This window comes from Notechis scutatus, chromosome 2 (assembly GCF_049901735.1).
Source record: "Notechis scutatus isolate UNSWTSFEM ecotype Mainland chromosome 2, rNotScu1.2, whole genome shotgun sequence".
Taxonomy (NCBI): Eukaryota; Metazoa; Chordata; class Lepidosauria; order Squamata; family Elapidae; genus Notechis; species Notechis scutatus.
The window spans coordinates 108,763,746-108,787,293 of record NC_142010.1 but is presented as its reverse complement, the minus strand read 5'-3'; the positions used below and the strand labels follow the sequence as shown (position 1 = coordinate 108,787,293).

The 23,548-nt window shown below is 38.3% G+C and overlaps 1 protein-coding gene and 1 long non-coding RNA gene across 2 annotated transcripts in view; one reads left to right on the top strand and one right to left on the bottom strand.

Moving 5' to 3' along the window:
• The window catches only part of LOC113412116 (uncharacterized), a 44,437-nt gene extending 36,384 nt beyond the window's left edge, over positions 1-8,053 (bottom strand). The window contains exons 1-2 of the long non-coding RNA XR_015747655.1: positions 7,961-8,053; positions 2,602-2,723 (exon numbers count right to left, since the gene is read on the bottom strand). This is a non-coding gene — a long non-coding RNA (uncharacterized LOC113412116). The remainder of the gene's footprint in view (positions 1-2,601; positions 2,724-7,960) is intronic.
• An 8-nt stretch (positions 8,054-8,061) lies between these two features.
• SEC14L1 (SEC14 like lipid binding 1) overlaps positions 8,062-23,548 on the top strand; it is a 35,519-nt gene continuing 20,032 nt past the window's right edge. The window contains exons 1-2 of the mRNA XM_026667541.2: positions 8,062-8,298; positions 11,109-11,199. Of these exons, the coding sequence (XP_026523326.1) occupies positions 11,137-11,199 (63 nt within the window). The 5' untranslated portion in view covers positions 8,062-8,298; positions 11,109-11,136. The remainder of the gene's footprint in view (positions 8,299-11,108; positions 11,200-23,548) is intronic.

The following is a 23,548-nucleotide window of genomic DNA, read 5'->3' as shown; positions in this document are numbered from 1 at the left end:
AGATAAGATGGTGGTTGCAGTGTTGCAGTGCAAGCAACGCTGCCTTTTTGCTCATGCAAGGTGCATGCGCTGTTGGATCTGGGGTTTGTTGTTGGGTCTTTTACCAATGTTAATTCAAAGTACTCCTCCATCGAGGAATTATCAGGAAAATATATCATCATAACATTGGCTGTCTCCATCGCTGATCCCTGTCCCTGCTTCTACAGTCTGTTTCCAGCTGCTGCCAGGCTGGTCTTATTGGGACTTTGTACAATTCAGGGCTTCCCTTGGATGGTGTCAGAATAAGTGAGGAAATAATACTTCAGCATCAATAGGGCTAAGGGTGACTTAATGCCCAGTCTCACTCATGGTCTATGGATGAGATGAAGGTTGCACCAGAGAGTTATAGTGGAAAAAGAAGATGCCAGGATATCTTGATATTGTGTTTAGCTGCAGTTGGAGAAAGGCCCATCCAGGATTGAGATCAAGTAATGAACATCAATATGAAGTTGGCTTGTTTTCCTTCCTTCCCCCAGTTTTGGAAACATCTATGACTTGAAGAAACTTGCCTGGGTCATTGTTTTCTATGGAGCCACAGATGTTTTATTGTAGGAGCTTGTTTAGCTAGCAACTGAGAAAGCAAGGCTATTAAGAAAGGAACACAGAAATCCATTGTTGGAACTCTTCAGTCCAAATGCTGTTATCCTCCTTCATAGTATTTTTCCATCTAAGCTTTTCAGACTTAGAACAAGATTCAGAATAAAATTCTGTCTAATTTATTTCCATTAGAGTGGGTTTTTTTATAACTATCCTTAATGAATTTCAAAAACAAATTCTTAAAGTGGTAATCATCATACAGAAAATACAACAAGAGGGTGAAGTTTTACTCATTTTTCTCTCTCTCTCTCTTCCCCAACTCCCTCTCTCTTCTTCCCCCTGCCCCTTTACTTTACCAGTTATCTGGTCTTGTATAGTACTGCAGAGAGATTTCCATTATGGTGGGTTGAGAGGTAGAAAGCAATTGTTTTCATGCTTGCTTTGTCTGGAGCTACAGTATCTTACTTCACGTGAGCGTATTTACACGCATCCCTTCCATTTTTTTCTTCTCATGCTTTCCACTTGTGAGGTTCACACAATTGTTCAGACTATGTAGACTAAACACTACATAGTACAGTACTGAGACTGGGATGGGTTGGAAAATATAACTTAGAGATAGATTATGTACTTAGTATGCAGAAAATCCTTGGAGAAATCCTTGGCATCTTACTCTTCTCCCCACACTTTGGGTTCTGGCAAGCTATTGCCTGTTAACATAGCAAACCATGCTGAGCTCCTGGTTTGATTGGTGTAAATCAGTTTCCTTTCTAAGGCTCTAAGAATTCCTGTCCCTTTAAAGGGCAGTATTTATTTTGCAGCAAGGGGCAGGGTTGTCCGTGGTGCTCTCTGAGCTTGTTTTCTTGCAGATACATTTTAGAGTAGTGACCACATGCAATAGCCACTTTGTCAATTCCCCAACTATTGCCAGTTACATAAATGGGAAACAGGGCAGACAAACACCATGCCTTAAAATATTGGTTTGGAATCAAAAGGTCCTTTATATGGGTGAAAAGCAACCCTTATGAAAAGGAGGGTACTCTGGAAGACTCACTTCTCATTCCCATCATTGTTGTGCTGCCTGTAAAGATAATATTGCATGTATGGAAAATACACAGAACCAGCTTGATACTTAATCCTCTTGCCTTAAGATTGTCTACCAAGACTTGATTTCAGAATTTAAGCATACCAGTCAATGTTCCAACCTAAAATTGAATGTCTGTGATGATGTTTTGTCTAATTTATGCACAAGTCCATGATAATCTGCTTTTAAAGGTTGTCATTCCCTTAAGATAGGCTAGGAGATCCAACCTCCTGTTTTGCTTTCTAGCTTGCTTAATTGATCTCGTGATAATAGATGGTGGCACTCAGTTCTGTATGTATACAGAAACCTTGGCACAAAATGCCTTGGAGGAGAGTGGTGACTTACCAAACCTATTGCAAATCATATGATCTTTCTTTCCTAAAATTTCCATGAGTCATGTTTGGTTTTCAGGCAGGCACAACCAGTGTTAGTCTGCATACATCTTAGGCAATAATGCAGTGAAGGTCAACTTTTTGAGCTAATACTCCGTTTTGAACTTCCCGGTTATTTATTTTAAAAGAATATTCAAATGATTACTATGTTAAAGCAGGGAGAAATATACTCAGTGTTATAGATTGATACCAAAGACTAAAAATATAAACAAGTGTCACCATGGCACCATTTAAATCTTTGATACCATCCACATTTGGAGTGTTATGGGCCCTCTAGCTGTCCGATCTCAAAGAGTCCCTGGAGGAAGAAAGAGAAAATGGCAACTCAAACAATCAAGACACTGAAGTAAGTACTTCTGATGGTGCTAGTGGGATCTTAGTTGAAATGAGACCTTTCAAGAATTAAAAAAAAAAAAGAAGAAGAAGAAATCCTGGCAGGAAAGAACAAGATCCAATGCATTGTTTTTCTTTTTTAAATAATAAAGACATTGGCAGCAACTTAAAATAAAAATTAATTTATGACAGTATTTAAATATTGCGGCAAATTTCTACCTTTGTCCATTTATTGGAAGTCCAAAAAGGCCATCGGGAGTCAGGCTTATCGTATTGTTCTAAGAAGTGAAGGTCAATAGTCCAGCGTTTATCTCAAATGACTTCCTTTGGAAGGTCCATTCCTAAAAAGTCAATATTTGTATTTATTTACAAAGGTAAGGTTGAATATTGCAAAGCGGATAAGATGATATGGAAACACCCGTCATTACATTCGTATCAGATTTTTCTTAGAAGTCAAGCAGCTCTCACAGTACTTTTATGGTGTCCAATTTATCTTCTTTTCAAATCTATCTCTGCTTTTGCATAGTGGATCCCACACCTTTCTTAATAACTCATATGAATCCAAATATTCGAGAAAAGCATTTACCATATTTTGATTTTTTTATTTGATTAATAGATAATTAACATTCACTATTTCAAGGCTTATCTGCTAGAAGAAATTTAATTGGTTTTTTTAAAAAATACTAGTGCAGGATTTTGATCCTCATGATAGAGACCGTTGCAGGTTTTTGGGGTGCATTTCAGTGGGGTGCAGAAGGAAAGTGCAAGTAGTTTTTTCCATTTTTGTATGAAGAACAAGCACCCGGGGGGAGAGAAATTTACCATACCAGGCAGTGAAGTTTGTATCAGTAATCCCATTTCTTTGCACGTTGCCCAATTAGGAAAACAGTAACCAGAGATGATGTGAGAAGAAAGAAACTGACAGCATGATGAAGGCATGAGAAGGACAGAATGAGGAAGTGAGTGGATGCAAGCTAGAGAGAGAGAAAAAAATAAGACATCCTGTTGAATCCTGTGCTCTTGAATGGAGACAGAAGAATTGGATAGAGAGAAATAAAATAGATAAGTTGGAAGAACGGCAAGGGCAAAGGATCTCAGATGTGGAAAGCTGGAAATGGAATATGTCTGAAAAAAGAAGAGGAAAGACTGGAGTGGATTCCTAGTGAAGAAGAAAAGACAGCTACTGGACAAAGAAGAAACACCATCCCAATGTTTATATTGACTGGAAGTGAGGAGCTGAGATAGAGGTCATTGTTGTCTCCTTGCATCCATACCATCACTCATGAAGCCATTAAGAAGAGACTACAAATAACGAAGCCCAGAGTATCAATCTGTGTATCCTTAGTAAAAGGCTGAAAGGATTAGATGGTACTCTTGTGGGGCTGCCACTATAGCTTTCACTAGCCTTGCCAGGGAAAGATTAGTTTGGAGACTCTGCAAAGTAGTGAATGAGTAAGTGCTACTCTGTAATTTTCCTCAGCTGGTCTTAGTAAGGTTTAAGGATTTGCTTGGCCAAAGTAGGGATTCTGAGAACATTGCCCTTGAGTGGGAGTTTATGCGAACCTTAATGAATCTGAAGGAGATCAAGTTTGAGAGAGCTTCTCTGCTGAATGATGCAATGTAGTGCTCTGGCAATCAAAAATTGCTGATTAGAAGAAATGGCAATTCCAGAAAATGTGATCTGTTTATAGGGAGTGACAACTTCATCAGAATCTTGGCTTGCAACATGAACTTTGTAACATAGTAACTGTCTAAACTGAACAGGTTTTCACAAAATAGTGAAGTTTTGAAAGGATTAATTAAGGGAGACAGGGAAGTTTCCCTAACTGAAATGTTAAATTTGAATATTTGTTAATTCCCGATGCTTTTTCTTTAGTTCTTCTGATAATCAAAGGTGATGGGGGTCAGATGGTAGTCAATGGTAGTTATCTACACTAGATAATAAATGCAGTATTTTTTAAGTTTATGAAAATGTTACATGGAAATATATTGTTTTCTGACCCTGTCTGTATCTCCCTTCAGAAACTGGCCTTTTGAACATGTCACATTCACTTAGTAATTACTAATTACTTATATAACATTTAAATGCTATTGTGACCAGAACTGTTGTCATTTATTTATTCATCTGTCAAATTTATATAGCCATCCATTTTCTGGATGGTATACAAAAAAGGGAAACACAGTGAATTAATCAATACTAATCAATTATTATAATTATTAAAAACAAGATAAAAAAGGAATATTGTGTAAACACATTAATAATACAGGTAGTGTTTGACTTACGACAATTGAGGCCAACATTTCTGTTGTTAAGTGAGACATTTGTTAAGTGAGTTTTGTCCCATTTTACCTGCCATAGTTGTTAAGTGAATCACTGCACCCGATAAGTTAATAACTTAGTTGTTAAGTGAATCTGGCTTCCTCATTGACTTTGCTTGTTAGAAGATTACAAAAGGGGATCATATGTCCCTGGGACACTGAAACGGTCATAAATATGAACCAGTTCCCAAGCGTCTGAATTTTGATCACGTGATCATGGGGATGCTTCAAAGGTCATAAGCGTGAAAAATGGTGGTAAATCACTTTTTTCAGTGTGATTGTAACTTTGAACTGTTAGTAAGTGAACTGCTGTTAATCGAGGACTATCTGTACTGGAACCACCTTAATTTGCCAGTCCCCTGGGACCCCAGGCCTAATGGCCCAACCAGGTTTTGACATACTTTCAGATGCATTTATAGTATAGGGAGTCCTTGAGATGACCATAATTGGGACTGGAACTTCCATCGTTAAAGACCAATTTTTTCCATGGTCATTAAGTGAATCATAGTAATTAAGTGAATATGGTTTCCCCCATTGTTGGAAGTCCCCTGGGAAAGACATAAATGGCAACCTGACCTCATGATGCTGAAACCATTGTAAATCATAAATAGAACAAAATTCTTTATTGGCCAAGTGTGATTTGACACTCAAGGAATTTTTTCTTTGCTGCATGTTTTCAGTGTACATAAAGGAAAAAAAATACATTCATCAAGAATCATAAGATATAATACTTAGTGATAGTCATCGGTTACTAATAAGCAAGCAAATCATACTAGGAAACAAATGAAACAATATAAATTGTAAAGATACAAGCAACACGGTTATAGTCATAAGTGGGAAGAAATAGGTACTAGGAAGTATTATTATAATCTAGTAGTAGAGGAATAATACTAATACAGTCTTAATAAATAAGTTGACAGTGTTGTGGGCATTCGTTCTTTAGCAGAGTGATGGCATTCGGGGAAAAACTGTCCTTGTGTCTAGTTGTTCTGGTGTGCAGTGCCCTATAGTCGTTTTGAGGGTAGAAGTTGAAACAATTTATGTCCAGGATATGAGGAGCCTGTAGATATTTTCACAGCCTTCTTTTTGATTCGTGCAGTATACATGCCAGTTGCCAAGTGCCCGAATTTGAACACATGATTTTAGTGATGGTCTGATTAAGTACAAAGACCAGTCATAGATCACTTTTTTCCAGCATCATAACTTTGGTCATTAACTGAATGGTCATAAGTCAAGGACTACCTGCAAAAAATAGTCCTGACAACCATTCACATTGTCTCTTACCAAAGTTTCATCGTGTAATAGCAAATGAAATATATCTTGGCCTTTGTTGGTTTAGGAGCATAGATCATTGGCAACCCTGCTTTATTTTCTTCCTCCAGCTTACTTTTCTGAGTCTTTAAATTTACAATGAGCTCCTTTATTCAACAACCTGACCCACACATTCTTGTAAAGTGTCAAGCTTTTTATAAAATACAGCAACTTCCCTTTGAGTGATCTGCTGATAGTTCTTGATCAGTTCATCAACCTCCTCATGTGAAGCTCCTTGGTTACAATCACAGATTGTCTACTTCATTCTTTGTCATACAAATCAATTCTTCCTGGTTTATCATCTTTACAGTTTTTTAGCCCAGAGATGCATAGTCCTCACATCAATACTGTAAACTGCCTGCATACGGTAATGAATTTCAATTGCACTCCTATAGCAGTCAAAAATTCAATCACGGCCCTTTGTTTAAAGTGCACTGTTGAGTATTCACTGCAGGGTTTCATTTCATGAACAATAGCAATACAACCTTTTCTCACAGCAATTTCATGGTAACTGAAATAGAAGAACGGATGCTATTGAATACATCAGAAGTTCCAATACGTCAGTATTGCCATTTGTTAGTGACCAATACTGGTGGAGGCATTTCTTTTTATTCAGTCCTCCCACTAAATCCACCTTTATTAATCATAATGGTGCAGCATTGCTTTATGTGATGGTAAGGTATAAAAGGAAGTGCTTTTACCAATTTAATTATTTAACATTTGCGACCATCACAGCATCCCTGTGGTCACACGATCAAAATTCAGACGCTTGATAACTGGCATGTATTTATGATGATTATAATGTCTTGGGGTCATGTGATCACCTTTTTGAGACCTTCTGACAAGCAATGTTTAATGTTTATGTTGCTAAGCAAGGCAGTTAAGTGAGTTTTACCCCATTTTATGACTTTCCTTGCCATACTTTTCAAGTGAGTCACCACAGTTTAGTAACACAGCTGTAAAGTGAATTTGGCTTCCCCATTAACTTTGCTTGTCAGAAGATCGCAAAAGGCGATCATATGTCCCTAGGACACTGAAACCATCATAAATATGAGCCAGTTGACAAGTGTCAGAATTTTGATCACATGACCATGGGGGGGGTTTTTACTACAATGTCATTAAGTGTGAAAAACAGTCATAAGTCACTTTTTCAGTTCCGCTGTAACTTTGAATGATCACTAAATGAATGGTTGTAACTTGTAAGCCAAGGACTATCTGTATAGGACAGAATGTCTCCACAAGCTGTTCCTAAAGTTATTTCAGAGAAATGGATGGTGGTATCTTTCCTGAGCAAACATATCTTGCATTTATACCTGTTAAACCCAGCTATAATCTAGTGTATAAACCAGAACACTTCCAATTATTGCTTTATTTCTTCCTTTGTACGGAAACATTCAGGACAGCAAACAAACTATCTTTCACAGAGCTTTATCCTTTAAAAAGCCTACAATTATGCAAGTCCTCTTCGACATCTGATTATTTCTAGGCATCCTAAAAATGCAGTCCTAAAATGCAATATTCTGTGTAAGCTACTGAACTATTCCACAAAAACGATGTAAGACGTAGGGGGAATAATTTTTCCGTTGACTTATTTTTCCCTTAGAATCATAGAAGATGATTGAATGACTAAGCAGTGGGTTCCTGGAAAGTGTATCTTTATTATTAAAGGTTGTTAAGTAAGCACAGATACTCATTTGTTCTTGTTATTTGTTTGTTTTGCTGGGGCTGAAAATGCAAATAACCGCTCATCTAAACAAAGGGCTAAACCCGTGTTGGCTCCTAACCTATCACGTCACTCACTCACTCACTTTGTCAAAAATATAACGAACACGTGAAACCTTCCTATAAACCAGTATTTCACCCCAACGTGAAAAGGTCATCCTTTTTTAAAGAGAGAGGGGAAAAAAAATTGGGAAAACTTATAGGGGAAGGGCTGAATTCCACGCACCTCGCTCCCGCTTGTGCGCAGAAGCAGGCTTACAAGGGAGCATGCGCAGAAAGAGCTCCTTCCTGCGGTGGGGGGGGACGTGCTTAGCAGTTCTTCAGAGTGCGCGGGCGCACGAGCGGCCGAGCGACAGGGCCCCTCCTCCTCCTCCTCTGGTTAGCCACTGGGTAACACCGCCGGCCCGTTGTCGCTCGGCTTCCTCCGCCGCCGCCTCTGTCGCCTTCCCGGAACCGGCGGGGGGCAGCACCACTCAGGAGGGGCCCCTTCCATCGCCTGAGGCATTCACAAGGACGGGGAGCCGACATGAAGCAGGAGAGCTGCCGGCCTTGGCGATAAAGAAGGTGGGTTTCCGCTTCGCCCACCACCTTGATGGGCTTCTTTCTATTCCACAGCCCGCCCCCCGGGCTCTTCCCACCACCTTCTTCACCCCCTCCTTCCTTCCATCTCGTGCTCTCCTGGCTCCGGTTCCCAGGTTGGTTCCCCATCCTCGTTTTCTGCGCTTTAAATGGGGACTTCGCATCTGGCGCGTCTGGACCTGCTGGCTGTGGGCGGTTGGGAGCGGGCCCGAATACTTCCCGCTTCTCCTGCCTTGCTTTTCTTCCGTCCCTCTTCCTTCGCGTCCCCCCGAATGATGGTGGTCTATGGTCGCCTTTGCTCGCCTTCCCTGCCCTGACCTTGCCTTGGGAAGCTGTGCCCACACACACACAGACTCTCTCTCTCTCTCTCTCTCTCTCTTCTCCCCTCCCGGGTGAGCCTTTACCCACTCACCCGTCTTGCTCCTCCCGGTTAGCTCTTTACTCGGGGTTACTCCGCACCACGCGGGAATCGAACTCGCCACTTCGACCCTAAATTTGCCCAAGCGCCTTTCTCCGCGTTAGAGTCACTTGGTCTTAAATTCTTCCCCACCCCCGCCTTCCCACCCTTCTCCGAATCTACTCCTTCCCATCCTTTTGGAGTCCTTTCGCAGACTCTCCCTTTTCCATTACTCTTGCACCATTAAACTGGAAGGGAGCCTCTGTTCTCTGAATCTGTTCTGGCCCTCCTTGCCCGACCAAATCCATCTAATCAACAGAACAACAGAATAGAACATGGGGAATGTATGGTCTACCAGATATTGCGGATGGTCAGTCCCATTTTAACGGTATAACAAAGTTGGAAGGGACCTTGGAGGTCTTCTAGTCTAACTCCCTGCTCAAGCAGGAAACCCTATACCATTTCAGGCAAATGGTTGTCCCAATCTCTTTTTAGACTGTTCCTCTGCACTCTTATTCTCTGGCTTCTTTCCTCCCGAACTCTACTCACCCTTGCCCTGGAATGCACCTCTCTTTTCCTTTCTATTTTTTTTCTCTTATAACTAAAAACTCGGTGTATTTTCACACCTTTCCTTTAGCTCAGAATTCTCATTTTATTCCCCCCTTTTTACTTTACTCTGTAAACTGCTTCGCCATTCTTCTGTATGCTTGTTTTCCTTGCTTTGGCTTTAGCATTCATTTTCTACGCTGGTCCCTGAAATTCGTAGCTTTTTTGCAGCCAGGCATCTCAAGTTGGCATGATGTCTAGCTTCCTTTCCGTGTTAAACTGTATTCACCAGTACTGAAGAGGAGGGCTGGGTATTCAGTTCAAAATTCATCTTGTCATCTATCTTTGTCAAGTTGATGCGTAGTAAATAGATTCCATGTTTTATTCTCTTTTTAATAATAGAGGAGCGATAATAAATAAATAATCTCTTGTGCTATTTTGTAGTCTTGCATAAATAGTCAGGAAGAGGAAAGAACAGTTGCTTTTCAAGAATGGGCTTATGATTTGGTCTGATGGTTCTGCTTGGATATCTGACTATAAATAGTTTGTTTATGGCTTGCTGGCAAGCAATTGATTGTGGTTTTGCTTTGAAAGGAGCTCACTTTTCTACAGTGTTCTCCTTTATAGAAATCTTAGTTAGCTTCAGATTGCCAGTGGATTTAAAGTAGTCATTTGATAAACGAGAGCTCCCCTTACAGGTGCAGAAAGTGTTCCTTATTAATTTCTCCTTGATTTTTTTTTTGTAATTTTTTTATTGCTTTTAAAATGTTTATTTGCTCTTTGAATTAATGTAGGAAGTTAGTTAGATTTATATATTCTTTGAAGAACAACTATGGCTTTTATTTCTGAAAAACCAATATATCAATATGCAGTAATAACTCAGTTCTACACATTTCTTAAGGATGGTGTGCTGTGTGATAGTTATTTTTAGTATCAGCTTTCTGTGTGTATTTATCAGCACAGAAACGGATCCATGAAAATACTGTGAAACACATAACAAAATGTATGGATGAAAGCTATTGTGTTATATTCTCTTTATTGTGCTCATGGGTTTTTTATATTTTAATAATGACTTTAAAATAAACTTGTTAATTAAATGATTATTACCAATCTTGAGTCCCAGCAGAAATTTAATAATTAGTGTATATTGTTTAAGTCACAAAATTAGCTATTAGATTTAGAGAACAGCTCACTTTATATATCTTTTTTGGTAATATCTTCAAACTTGTACTCGGAATTCCAAGGGCTTATATAAGTATATTGGTCAGAATCACTTTAAATTTTTTGACAAACATTAGAGAGTAAGAACATAAAAACTGTTCTTCCAGGGTAGTGTCTTGGCTGGTTTGGGTATGCATAGAAGGAAGATAAAATGGCTGTTTGCAAGTATCTGAAGCTCACCTTTTTAAGAATTTCTATCTTACAGCCATTTGTACTTAAATATATTTATATTAGTAGCATGAAACTCCAATTGTATTGATTTTGAGTATAAATATGGCATTAAACGTCTTCTAGTAATTTTATATGTACATGCATGCACACATAGATAGTAAGAATCTTCCACGTTTTAAATATTTAAAATAGAATAACTACTGTATCTCTTCTATATCTCTTCTACCTAAATAATGGTGGAAACATGGATGGTGTCTCTAAACACCTGAGATGTTTCAACAAAATGGAATGCTACTGCAAATAAAATATTTTCATAGTGAATTTTTATTTACAGTTTTTAAGATCTGTTTGCTTAGATCAGTGAAGTAAGAAACTAGGGTGCTAACTACATGATCTACAAAGTCTTGGTGAGTATTGTTTCAGCTGCAATATACCTATAATTGTTTTCTTTTATTTTTAGATCTGTATAATACAAATTATTCGTAACCATGGTGCAGAAATACCAGTCTCCCGTGAGGGTGTATAAACACCCCTTTGAGCTAATTATGGCTGTAAGTATCTGTTTTGGTAATATCATGAATTGTATTGGCTCTTTTTATTGCTTGATTGGTTAATTAAGAAAAGATTAAGAAATCTAATTGGTTTTGAATATAGTTATTCTAAAGAAGTTGCTTCCAGTTAGATACACTGCTCAAAAAAATAAAGGGAACACTTAAACAACACAATGTAACTCCAAGTCAATCACACTTCTGTGAAATCAAACTCTCCACTTAGGTAGCAACACTGATTGACAATCAATTTCACATGCAGTTGTGCAAATGTGATAGACAACAGCTAGAAATCATAGGCAGTTAAGCAAGATATCCCCAATAAAGGAGTGGTTCTGCAGGTGGTGACCACAGACCACTTCTCAGTTCCTATGCTTTCTGGCTGATGGTTTGGTCACTTTTGAATGTTGGTGGTGCTTTCACTCTAGTGGTAGCATGAGACGGAGTGTACAACCCACACAAGTGGCTCAGGTAGTGCAGCTCATCCAGGATGGCACATCAATGTGAGCTGTGGCAAGAAGGTTTGCTGTGTCTGTCAGCGTAGTGTCCAGAACATGGAGGCGCTACCAGGAGACAGGCCAGTACATTAGGGGACGTGGAGGAGGCCGTAGGAGGGCAACAACCTAGCATCAGGACCGCTACCTCCGCCTTTGTGCAAAGAGGGACAGGAGGAGCCCTGCCAGAGCCCTGCAAAATGACCTCTAGCGGGCCACAAATGTGCATGTGGCTGCTCAAACGGTCAGAAACAGACTCCATGAGGGTGGTATGTGGGCCAGACATCCACAGGTGGGGGTTGTGCTTACAGCCCAACACCGTGCAGGACGTTTGGCATTTGCCAGAGAACACCAAGATTGGCAAATTTGCCACTGGTGCCCCGTGCTCTTCACAGATGAAAGCAGGTTCACACTGAGGACGTGTGACAGGGTCTGGAGACGCCCTGGAGAACGTTCTGCTGCCTGCAACATCCTCCAGCATGACCAGTTTGGCAGTGGGTCAGTAATGTTGTGGGGTGGCATTTCTTTAGGGGGCCTCACAGCCCTCCATGTGCTCGCCAGAGGTAGCCTGCCTGCCATTAGGTACCGAGATGAAGTCCTCAGACCCCTTGGGAGACCATATGCTGGTGCGGTTGGCCCTGGGTTCCTCCTAATGCAAGACAATGCTAGACCTCATGTGGCTGGAGTGTCAGCAGGTCCTGCAAGACGAAGGCATTGATGCTATGGACTGGCCCGCCTATTCCCCAGACCTGAATCCAATTGAGCACATCTGGGACATCATGTCTCGCTCCATCCACCAACGCCACGTTGTACCACAGACTGTCCAGGAGTTGGGGGATGCTTTAGTCCAGGTGTGGGAGGAGATCTCTCAGGAGACCATCCTCCACCTCATCAGGAGCATGCCCAGGCATTGTAGGGAGGTCATACAGGCACGTGGAGGCCACACACACTACTGAGCCTCATTTTGACTTGTTTTAAGGACATTACATCAAAGTTGGATCAGCCTGTAGTGTTTTTTTCCACTTTAATTTTGAGTGTAACTCCAAATCCAGACCTCCATGGGTTGCTAAATTTGATTTCCACTGATAATTTTTTTGTGATTTTGTTGTCAGCACATTAAACTATGTAATGAACAAAGTATTTAATAATATTTCATTCATTCAGATCTAGGATGTCTTATTTTTGTGTTCCCTTTATTTTTTTGAGCAGTGTATATTCAAGATGTCATGTTTATTTCTATTCTTTGACATAAATATATGAGTTGAAACAATATAAAAAAGATTAGAATAATATACATGACTATTGAGGTCATTGGTTGATTAAATTATGTTATGGAAATGCATTTCTAAGAAAATTAACTTGGTTGGGCATAATATATTATTTTTGACTGCTTGGCTTTAAACAGACTGCTATCTGCTGATGAAATCAGAAACAGTGCTGTAAAATCATATTTTTCTCTATTTAGGAAAGTAATTATTTCCTTTTTATTATAATTTTTATTATGTTGCTGTAATTTTTTTTAGAATCCAAAGATATGTTCTGCATATTGTAGTTTTGCATTATAAAAAATATTTGGTATACAATGGTTAAGTGATGTTTGAAATAGCTAATCTGGAGTATCTGGTTCTGAGATTGTAATATTGTTTACTGTTTTCCTGGTTTACTTTGAATCACTCCTCCCCTCCTCCCCTGTAGGAGAGGGGGGGGGATTCCCATAACCTTTAAAAATCGTTTGCTCCTGAACCCATAATATTACTGGCAGAATTGTTGTAGGCGGAACAGCACATCTGAAGGAGTTGGCAATAGCAAATAGGCACAGTGTGCTATGTAAAACAGTTGCTTTGTGCTAAGAAATACTGATAAAATGATATCAGTATTTGATATATTATTAAGTGCTTTTTAATATATCATTGGCTACAGAACCTTCAAAATTAAATTGTAGCAATAGAAAGAAGACTTAAAGATGTTCTTAAAATACTGTATGTAGATTAACTTGGATCTTCACTCAGGATTGACTGTTACTAATCTATTATTGAGAGGGGACTAGTACTGCTGGCTTTACAGTTGTTCAAAGCATTCCTCACCATTGGCCATATTGGGAAGTTTTCAGCTGTTCCTCTAGCTTGTATTTTTGATTTACTGGTTAGTAAAACTACTGTATCTGTTTTCTGAATAGCTTTTGTAGGGATAGTATCATTTTTTTGTCCATAGGAAGCTGATCATGTAAATAGGAGAAATTCACAAGATATAAAAAAGTTGAAAAGGGCTTCTGGCCACCCTGATCCTCAAGAAAATTGAGAGCTGAGAGACAAAATTAAACTGATTACATTTGGAGGGTGGCATGTTTGAGGACAATATGGGAATGGACAACATGGGAAAGCCATAGAAACATTGCAAGGCCTAGTGAGATGTTGCATTCCATGTGTGCTAGTAGATGGGATTATAATCTATGCTCCCTGGACATTTATTGCTACCTCTTTATTCTGTCTTTTATCACAACTGCTGCTTCCTGCATCCCATCCACTTTGTTGTTTTCTCAGTGTAGGACAGGGGTGTCAAACTGGCGGCCCATGGGCCAGATGCGTCACAGGCAGGCCACGCCCACCCTAGCTCTGCGAAGGGACAAAAGTCACGAAATGTCATGTGAGGGCAATGTGACACCACCAAGTTTGACACCTGTGGTGTAGGGTCTTAAATGTAATACACTTTTGTTGCTTTAGCATGGCCATCCCTGAGGTAATCCAGGGATTATTTGCATTTGCAAAGCAATATTATTTTGATGTCCACTAGCTGCTTGACTAATTCTAGAATTATGTAGTAATGCTAGGACTGTTACGCTAAACAACTCTTCGGCACCATTGCCTTCCACTATGGCCACTAATTCAACCATGACATGTTTGATTCAATTAACTTTGAATCAAATTGAATTGAATACTTTATTTGGCCAAGTGTGATTAGATATATAAGGAGTTTGTCTCTTGAACTAGAGTTTGTCTCTAGTAGAAATTTGCCCTCCAGGAGATTCTCATTGAAATACTCAGGTTTATCACCATCAAATAGTTGAACATTGGGTCAAATGCAGTGAAATTATTTCTGTGACAAGTGTAAAGTCATACATTTGGCTAGGAGGGTTCCATACAGATGACAGAAGATGATAGCTTTGTTGTAATCTACACTAGTTAGACCATACTTAAAGTACTGTATTCAGTTCTGAGTGTAATGTGAAAGGAAAATGAAACAGTTGGAACATAAGTTATGGTGATAGGGATTCTGAAAACCAAGACCTATATGAATTACCTAAAAGACCTGGGCATGTTTAGCTTTAAAAAAAAGGAAGAAAAGGGAAAAAAAACTAAGGAGCCACATGACAACAACCCACAGATATTGAAAAGACTTATCATGTGGGAGAGGTGTCTATTCTCTGTTGAAACCAAGAGGAGGACAAGGACTAGCGGTCTAAAGTAAAAGAAAGGTTTAAAAATGGGGGGGGGGGGATTCTTGACAATAAAGGTTGCTTTTCCTTGCAGTGAAGCTTTTAAAACCTCAATTTGAAAGTGGAGCTTTATGCTGGAAGTGGTTTAGTGGATTCTTGTATTAACAATGGGCCAAGATTAGATGAGGTTCCATCCAGCTCCTATATTCAATGATTCTATTTAAATTACAGTCTCTCTTGTAAAGTCTTGTTCTGGTACGATTTGTCTCTGAATGCAAATGGACTCTGTTGTAGTCTTCATTACTAGCAACTGTACAATAACCGTTCTGTTATCTCAAATACATCTCCTTCAAGCCATTGTTCTGATCAATGATTTTGTTACATTTCCACAGTACATATGAATAGAACTCAGAAAAAGAAAGACACTATATATATCAGATAAATTAATTCAACTCTTTCCTGAATGTTGAAATGCCGCCCGACCCAAAAGCATTTTGCAGATGGCTTTAAAAATTTGTAAGAATATCTTTATTCATAGTTTGTGTATGCCAAATGTCATACACTAATGGCCAAATAGATTTTTCAAAGCTGTTTTATAAAAATAATGCAGTGGATTTTTTTAGTCTTGCAATATGAAGCATAGAGAGTTCTGCTTAGTGGATACATATCAGGAAATACTTTTTTTATTTAAAGCATCCAACAAAAATGGATAAAACAAATAATTATGTGAAATATATCTGGGGTCATAAATACTGAATTGTAGGTTTCATGAGATCTGTTCTAAAAATATATATCAACTCCATTTTGGATATTAAAATTTTAAAGCATCTTAATCCATACTTAAGGTTTATAGTCAGAGTTGGTTCAGGAATAAGCTTATAACAAAGCATGAAATAGGAAAAAAATATGAAAAGAATAAAATTTATTTGTATTCTTTTTAATAAAGCAAATATATTCAGTGAAATGGAACTTTAGAAAAGAAAATGCATTTAATTTTCATGAGTTAAAAGGTTGGCAATATTAATTGTGCTGATTTTGATTTCTAGCATTCTGAAATACACCCAGAGTAGAAAATAATAGAGCAGGATCAATCATGATTATTATTTGCAACTGAAAATAGAAAAAAAAATTACTTGTCAATGATTGCTTAAAGTATATTGGTCTGTGATTAAACAAAAATTTTCTTCCTTTCTTAGACAAGTGAAGTTTTTACTTGACTGCTGTAGGCTGAAATATATAGATCATAGTTATTGTTGCCTTATGTTATAGCTTGGGTTTTTTTAAAGTTTGAAACATTCTAATTGAAATTCTTATTTAATATTCCTTCACTTGCAGTTTCAGGCACAATCTAGAATGGAATAAATTGAATTCCATTAATTGAAAGTGCTTAGACTTAAATGCCTACAGATCATAATCAGATGTGAGATTCTTTAAAAACCCGATTGATTCATTCAGTTTATATAACTGGTCAACTAGCACATGCAAATCTGAATGACTAACATCAGATTAAAAACAGCAGACAAAAATATCAGAGCAAAAAACTAAAAAATATTAGCCACCCTTTCTATAATTATCTCTCTGTGTAGCATTAGATGAGCCCCCTAAAGTAGGGTCATCTAATGCCTAAGGGAAAAACCAAATTTGTGACATCTTATAGAAAGTGGAAGGCATGCAGGCTCCTGGATTGTGTTGGGTCTTCAATGAATTAGGTTAGGTTCATGGTGGCCATAAACTTCCAAAGCCACTGACTCTGCACCCAGGGAAGGTAATTTGAAGTCCCTCATTATTGCTAGTCTTAGGAACCTCACCAACAACCCAGCCTCAGGCTCCAGCAGTTCAGCCATGAAAGTCATTACATTGGAGGAAGGCTGGCATAGCAGCAGCAATCCCATCTGATCCAAGAAGGCTTTGCACATAGAATTTCCCTTCTGCTATCTGTAGAACAATACCTTTGAAAAAACCCCAAGATTCCCAGATGACTAAGGCCATTCTACTTTTGCACAAGATTGTTGCTTGAAAGCCAATGGATAGTTCCCCCATAGCTGTCCACCCAGCAATGTGGGCCACTGAGGGATGGTGATATAGTATTGGGGTAGAGCTCGGGGATATGGAACACAGAATTAGTTTAGGTATCAAGGCTGCTTTTCCAAGAGCTTCCGGCCCTGTTATACCTTCCCCTGCCCATCACTCCCATGATATTGTCTACTCTTTTGCTCCTAGCAGCCGTCTTTTCCCTCCATCTTCTGGCATACCTCTCTCCCAGATCAAAGTATCCCAGCTAACACTCAGATGAGACCACCATCTTAACCAATTGGCTGATCTAGTTCTCCAAATCTCTTGTCCCAGTCACTCAGCAATAACCCCTCCCCTCAAAGACACAGACACAGATATATCTGTACCACATTCCTGATTTATGGGATAGCTGAAGGAGAGTAGACCTCTCTATCTCAGTCACTTCCAGTTCATCAGCACCATCTATCAAAATTGGCTAAGCCCTTAGTTTGAAAGTTTGTTTTCTTCTGCAAACAAAATTAGAAAAAACAGCCGCTGCTGACACCCCACTGAGAGACATCCCTAACTTATAAGTAGAGTGCTGTCTGAACTCTATTACATATATAGTCATAAAAAGGAGATCGAAATATCTATTAAGTCCCCAACTGAACTGCATTGTGGCATTGTACTCAAGGCTTAAGCTGTAATTTAACTTTTAACTAGTTTATTTTTTAAGTGTCTGGATGCATCTATGCATTATCATTAACTATGTCAAAATGTTTTAATATGCAGACAAGCAAAGAAACTTAGATTTCTTTTTATTCTTCCTGGGTTTAGTGCTGATATTTAGTATTCCGAAGGCCTTCCAATTAAAACATGTATACATCCAACAATAGTAAATTGGTTTAATTGTTACTTTTATACTTTTTATGAATTTGATATGTTTGTTAATTTGTCCTGAATATCAAGTGGAAAAATAGGCAGAATAGCAATTAATTTATACATATACGAGGGCTATCCACAAAATGGATTACGTTTTCGTCTGTAGCAAGAAGGGGCGGAGCTAGCACGGCCATCTTTGGTCTGTGCATCCGCCGCTCAGTCTGCATCTAGTCGTGCTAATGGGAGGTTCGTATCGTTGCCCGTTATTTCACAGCAAACGTTTGAAATGTGTGCTGCAATTGAAAATCCCGCAAGTTGTGAGGTGCGATCAGTGATAAGGTTTCTGTTGGCAAAAAACCATAAACCGATTGAAATTTTTCGGCAACTGTGTGAAGTGCACGGGGACAACATCATCACTGAAGGTGGAGTGCGCCAGTGGTGCATTAAGTTTAAAAATGGCCAAACTACGGCACTCGAGAAGTCCTGAATGCTTTCAAGTGGGAGATTTTTCCTCATCCGCCCTACAGCCTCGATCTTGCACCAAGCGAAAGCATTCAGGACTTCTTGAGTGCCGTAGTTCGGCCATTTTTAAACTTAATGCACCATTGGAGCACACCACCTTCAGTGATGATGTTGTCCCTGTATAGTTCACATAGTTGCCGAAAAATTTCAATTGGTTTATGGTTTTTTGCCAACAGAAACCTTATTACTGATCGCACCTCACAACTCGCGGGATTTTCAATTGCAGCACACATTTTAAACGTTTGCTGTGAAATAACGGGCAACGATATGAACCTCCCACTAGCACGACTAGATGCAGACTGAGCGGCAGACGCACAGACGAAAGATGGCCGTGCTAGCTCCGCCCCTTCTTGCTACAGACGAAAACGTAATCTATTTTGTGGATAGCCCTCGTATATTATGCTGAAGAGAGGCCATAGTAGCCAAACCTTTAGTGAGAGGAAATATTCATCGATGCTTCCTGGCAATTATATAGTCATTATTCAACTCCAGAATAGAGCCTCAGGTCTTAAATGTTTCTCCTGTGACATTTATGAATAATGTAGTGCCCGTGTGTAGTGAATTTTTCTACTAAATATAAGTAAATTTGCAATATTGCAATGTCTTGTCTATTGGTAAAACATCTTTCATCTAGCTACTCCAATAAATAAAAGAGGAAGCAGACAAAAAGCTGGGTGTTCTTTTGTCTACAGTATCTTCTTGTTCCACCTTTTGATATCTATTCATTGCAGGCAGTTACTTAACAATGCATCCTTGTAGTTGTAGCCATTGCAGTGTCCCCACAGACATGTCATCATGATTCAAGCACTTTGCAACCAACTTGCAGTTACAACTTTGCAGCATCCCACAGCCATGTGATTGCCATTTGCAGCCTTCATTACTGGTTTCTGTAGGAATGAGGTTGTAAATGTCTCATGGTGGTTTATGATTGCATTGCTTGGGGACAGACTTCATGGTCCAAAATACTGTTGGTAAGCAAGAGCTACCTGTATTATGTAAGAAATATCTTCAATTAATGCTCAATTCATGATGATTTACATGGAGCATTGTAATGCAGCTTCCTTAGCAATAAGGTGGAAATACTTTCTCATCGCATTCTCTTTTTCAGTTCCTAGTCTAACCTGGGCTTTCTGGATGGTTCCCCATCCAAGTGCTAAACAGGGCTCATTTTATTAGCTTTATAGATCAGTTAAAATAATTAATGAACTGAAAGAAGAGAGCATTTATTACTCAGATCATGGAACTGACGTAGGAATCTATTCCCCTTGAATTTGTTATTCTGTATATTTCAGTGCTTCTTTATTTTTGCCATCTTGCAGGGCACTTTTTTTCTAATTTGTTAAAATGTCATGTCACTGATAAATAGGCATTAAGCCATAATGTGAAGATCTCTAAGCAGCAGTACAATAAAGAAATATTATCTTATAGTAATTAAATGTAAGAAACGTAGTAACATTTACATTCTTTGATTAATGGATGGAAATATCCTGGGAAATAATGGGAGAGGCAATTAACTATATGGGTTATGAGTTTATGGGATATCAGCTGTGTTACAAAGATGTCTTCATTTGTAGCTGTGGGTAAAACATTTTTAGAAGAGTTGGTGTGGCATACCTATTAGGATTAACATGCTTGATCGCCTCCTGCTAGAAAATATTCACTATCATATCAAATGTGAAAAGGAGAAATGTTTCATACAAGGAAACAACTGAGAGTTTTGAGAATCCAAATTCGAAATCTCAGAACTTTCACATATATTGTAAGCAGGTTCTGGAAGGAGATGAATTAATAGAATTAATGAGGCAACCATTTTCAAGCTGTCTTAACATCATGGGCCTTCTTGATGCAAATTGTGATTTCACTACAACAGGCAGAGATGTTGTTATGCTCTTGCTATAGTAATAGTGTGAGCCCTGAATGATTAAAAGGATTTGTTTGCCATATTCTTACATTTCTTGAATCCCGCAAAATGGTGGGAATAAGTGTCAGAGCATTTAGAGATGTTTGAATCACAATATCAGAATAAGTAATGAGCTTCCTGATAGAATTATTTTCTTTTCCAAAACATATTGTGTTTCTCCATGTGATAGGAAATGTAAGTGACATCAATCTTGGACTAACTTCAAGAACTTAGCTCTGCTAGTACATTTTCTTCCTTCAGTCCCAAGAGTGAATTTTGAATTGTTTATTTAGTATGTTTCATTTTGTTACTTACATAGTTTTGCTTGAAAAATCTTGAAGTTAGATTGTCTAGTTGAGAATACTATTTGTGTTTCTGTAATAAATTTCTCAGGTTTGTAAAATGTTCCTTTTGTTGCAAAGAGTAGAACTGAGTGTGAATGGTTTTTTTTTCAGATTCATTTGTTAATACAGTATTTCCAGGCTTTTGGGGTGGGTTACCCAAAGAATGGTAGTATGAAAAGATATTTATGCACATCTTATAAGGAAATATATGTGAAGTATTCAGCATCGGTTTATCTTTATATCAATCTCTTTAGTTAATTTTGTTACCAGCCTCTTACAGGAAATGCCACAGATCTTGATGTCTTAAGTGGATCTACTTCACCAAAATTATTTAAGAATATTTTCTAACCAAATTTCTTTATAAGCCGTTATACAGTTTAGATTGGCCATTTATAACAGTTATCTGCACAAGGCTCTTATAATGATGATGCTGTATGAGAGAAGTCCAGTTTAACTTTTCAAGTTGAAACTTTCTTATCCACACTCAAGATTGTGTGCAATTTTGAATTGGATTCAAGGTGTGAACTGCTATTATGATGATGCATTTTGTTACTAGGAGCTACAATCAAGATTTTCTAGTAGTTTTAAGTGGTTGCCAACAATATAAATGACAGCTGTTCTTGAACAAGACCTGGAAACCTTGTCTTAAAAATGGAAAAGTTTAAAACAGCAATAATACAACCGTTGACCAATTGATAATTTGAATTGTGAGGAAGAAAAGTTGAGGCGGAGAAGATGTCTAGGATTAGCATATTTAAGGTTGGCTTTTCTAAGTAGTAGCTGTAAGAAAGACGAGATATTTACCTTGCTGAATCATGAATGGTGCTCTATTCGCATTAGAGGCATAACTTAGATCAGTGGTTCTAAACCTTTTCTTCACCGTGGATCCCCTTTAAAAACCTTTTGTTGCCACGGACCATGACCACAGACCCTCCAAGACTTAAGACATAAATCATTTTCAACTGTTCACGGACCACCTGTAATGACATTGCAGGTTGAGAACCACTGAGTTAGATAATTAGGTGAAGGGATCTACATTACTGTAATGAGGCAAGTGTGGAAATAGTCAATATGCTTCAAGAGATAAAAGAGTTAATTTCTGCATCTAGTAGAGTGGTTAATTTATAAAACAGAAATTTAACTTAACTAGAAAGAAGAAATGTTATCAAAGAGGAAGGGGTGTGTGCGTGCGTGTGTCTATGTATGTATGTATCATATTTTAGATTGCCAAACCCCCTTTTGATACGCTTCTGATAATGGCGGTATGCCTGCAATGTTTGTATAATTCTGATATGATTACTGTGGTTCATAAAATATGATATGGAAATGGCACAACCGTATCCCTGGGCGTTTTATAGCATTTCTGCTATTTGTCAGAGGAAATTCTTGGTAGCTTTAAACTGGTATGTATAATGAGTGGATACAACCATTTGTGGCCAAGAGGTACAATATTGATACATTGTCTTGGAGTACCTATATTGTCAAATAAAAATAATTGTCACTACTCTCCTGTGAGTAGCACTTAGCAATATTTACATGGGTTTAAACTCCCATGTGGTTTCTTGGCAGACATCTGTTTTAAAGGAGAGAGCAGGTGGCTTTCATATTCTGTAGCATTTTTAGAAAGCAATAGCACCAGTAAAGCGGAAGAGAGCGCCATTAACACTATCTTCTTGATCACTTTAACATTTCCCAATATAGCACTGATTTTATAAAACTGATCTTTCAAATGCTCCTCTCATGCTGACATTAGCACTGCTTTGGCTGTTAGCACACTATTTAGGATGCTATGGCTGTGTGATGGATAACCACTTATTCTTTTGATACATCTAGAGTAATTTATTCAGGCCCAGTTTGGGGATATCACTAGAATCTTATATAAAATCTTTAAAATTAATGCAAATGTATCATAAAATGTTGCAGGCAGGAAACTGAATGCTTAAACCTCTGGCTGAAAAAATAAGCTTACTGCAAATCTTGTGGTTGCTAAGCAACTACATACTTACGGTTTGAGTTAAGATTTGTAAGCTGGTATGTGGGAAATAATATCTGGAGGCTTTGTTCAGTTGCAGCTGATGCCAGACTTTGTCATACACATAATGCCAGAAAACTGTTCTTGGAAAATAAAATGCCACTGCAGCTGGCTTCACACAGCTCTGTTGAAGATGCATACGTGCTAAGCTTTTTAAAATTAAATTAAAAGTACCTGCCTAGTTATCTTTTTCATGAAAACATTCTAAACATAGCTAGTTGCACAGGGTATTAACACACTGCATTTTTAAAGGTTTAATAACAATGAAGGTTAGACCTACCTATAAAAGAAAAACCTACATTACAGAATTTGGTGTTAAGCAAACAGACACCTTCAAATGTGGTCTGTCTGTCTGTCTGTATCTATTTACTTATCTATCTGTCATCATCAAATTTAGATGATTGCCCCAACTTCCAAAACAGCCCCCAAATATACCATGGTTGATGGTATCAAAAGCCACCAAGAAGTCAAAAAAGCAAAGATAAATGCACTAAGTGGGACAGATTTTGTGAATTTGGGATGGATTTTTATATTAGTTATTGTTTTCCTGCACAGCATGTGTATTTTGGGGAGGGTGGGGGATGTTCAAGATTCTCAGTTTCTATAATAGCTGAAAGGCAGTTAAGCAGAAAAGCTAGGTATCTACTTTAAAGCTTCTTTCATGGGTCAGATGTTTCTGAATTTACTTCTCAGTTTCCCTATTATTTCTAAGCCATTAGCAAAAATAGTTTCTTCAGATTTATTTTGAATTCT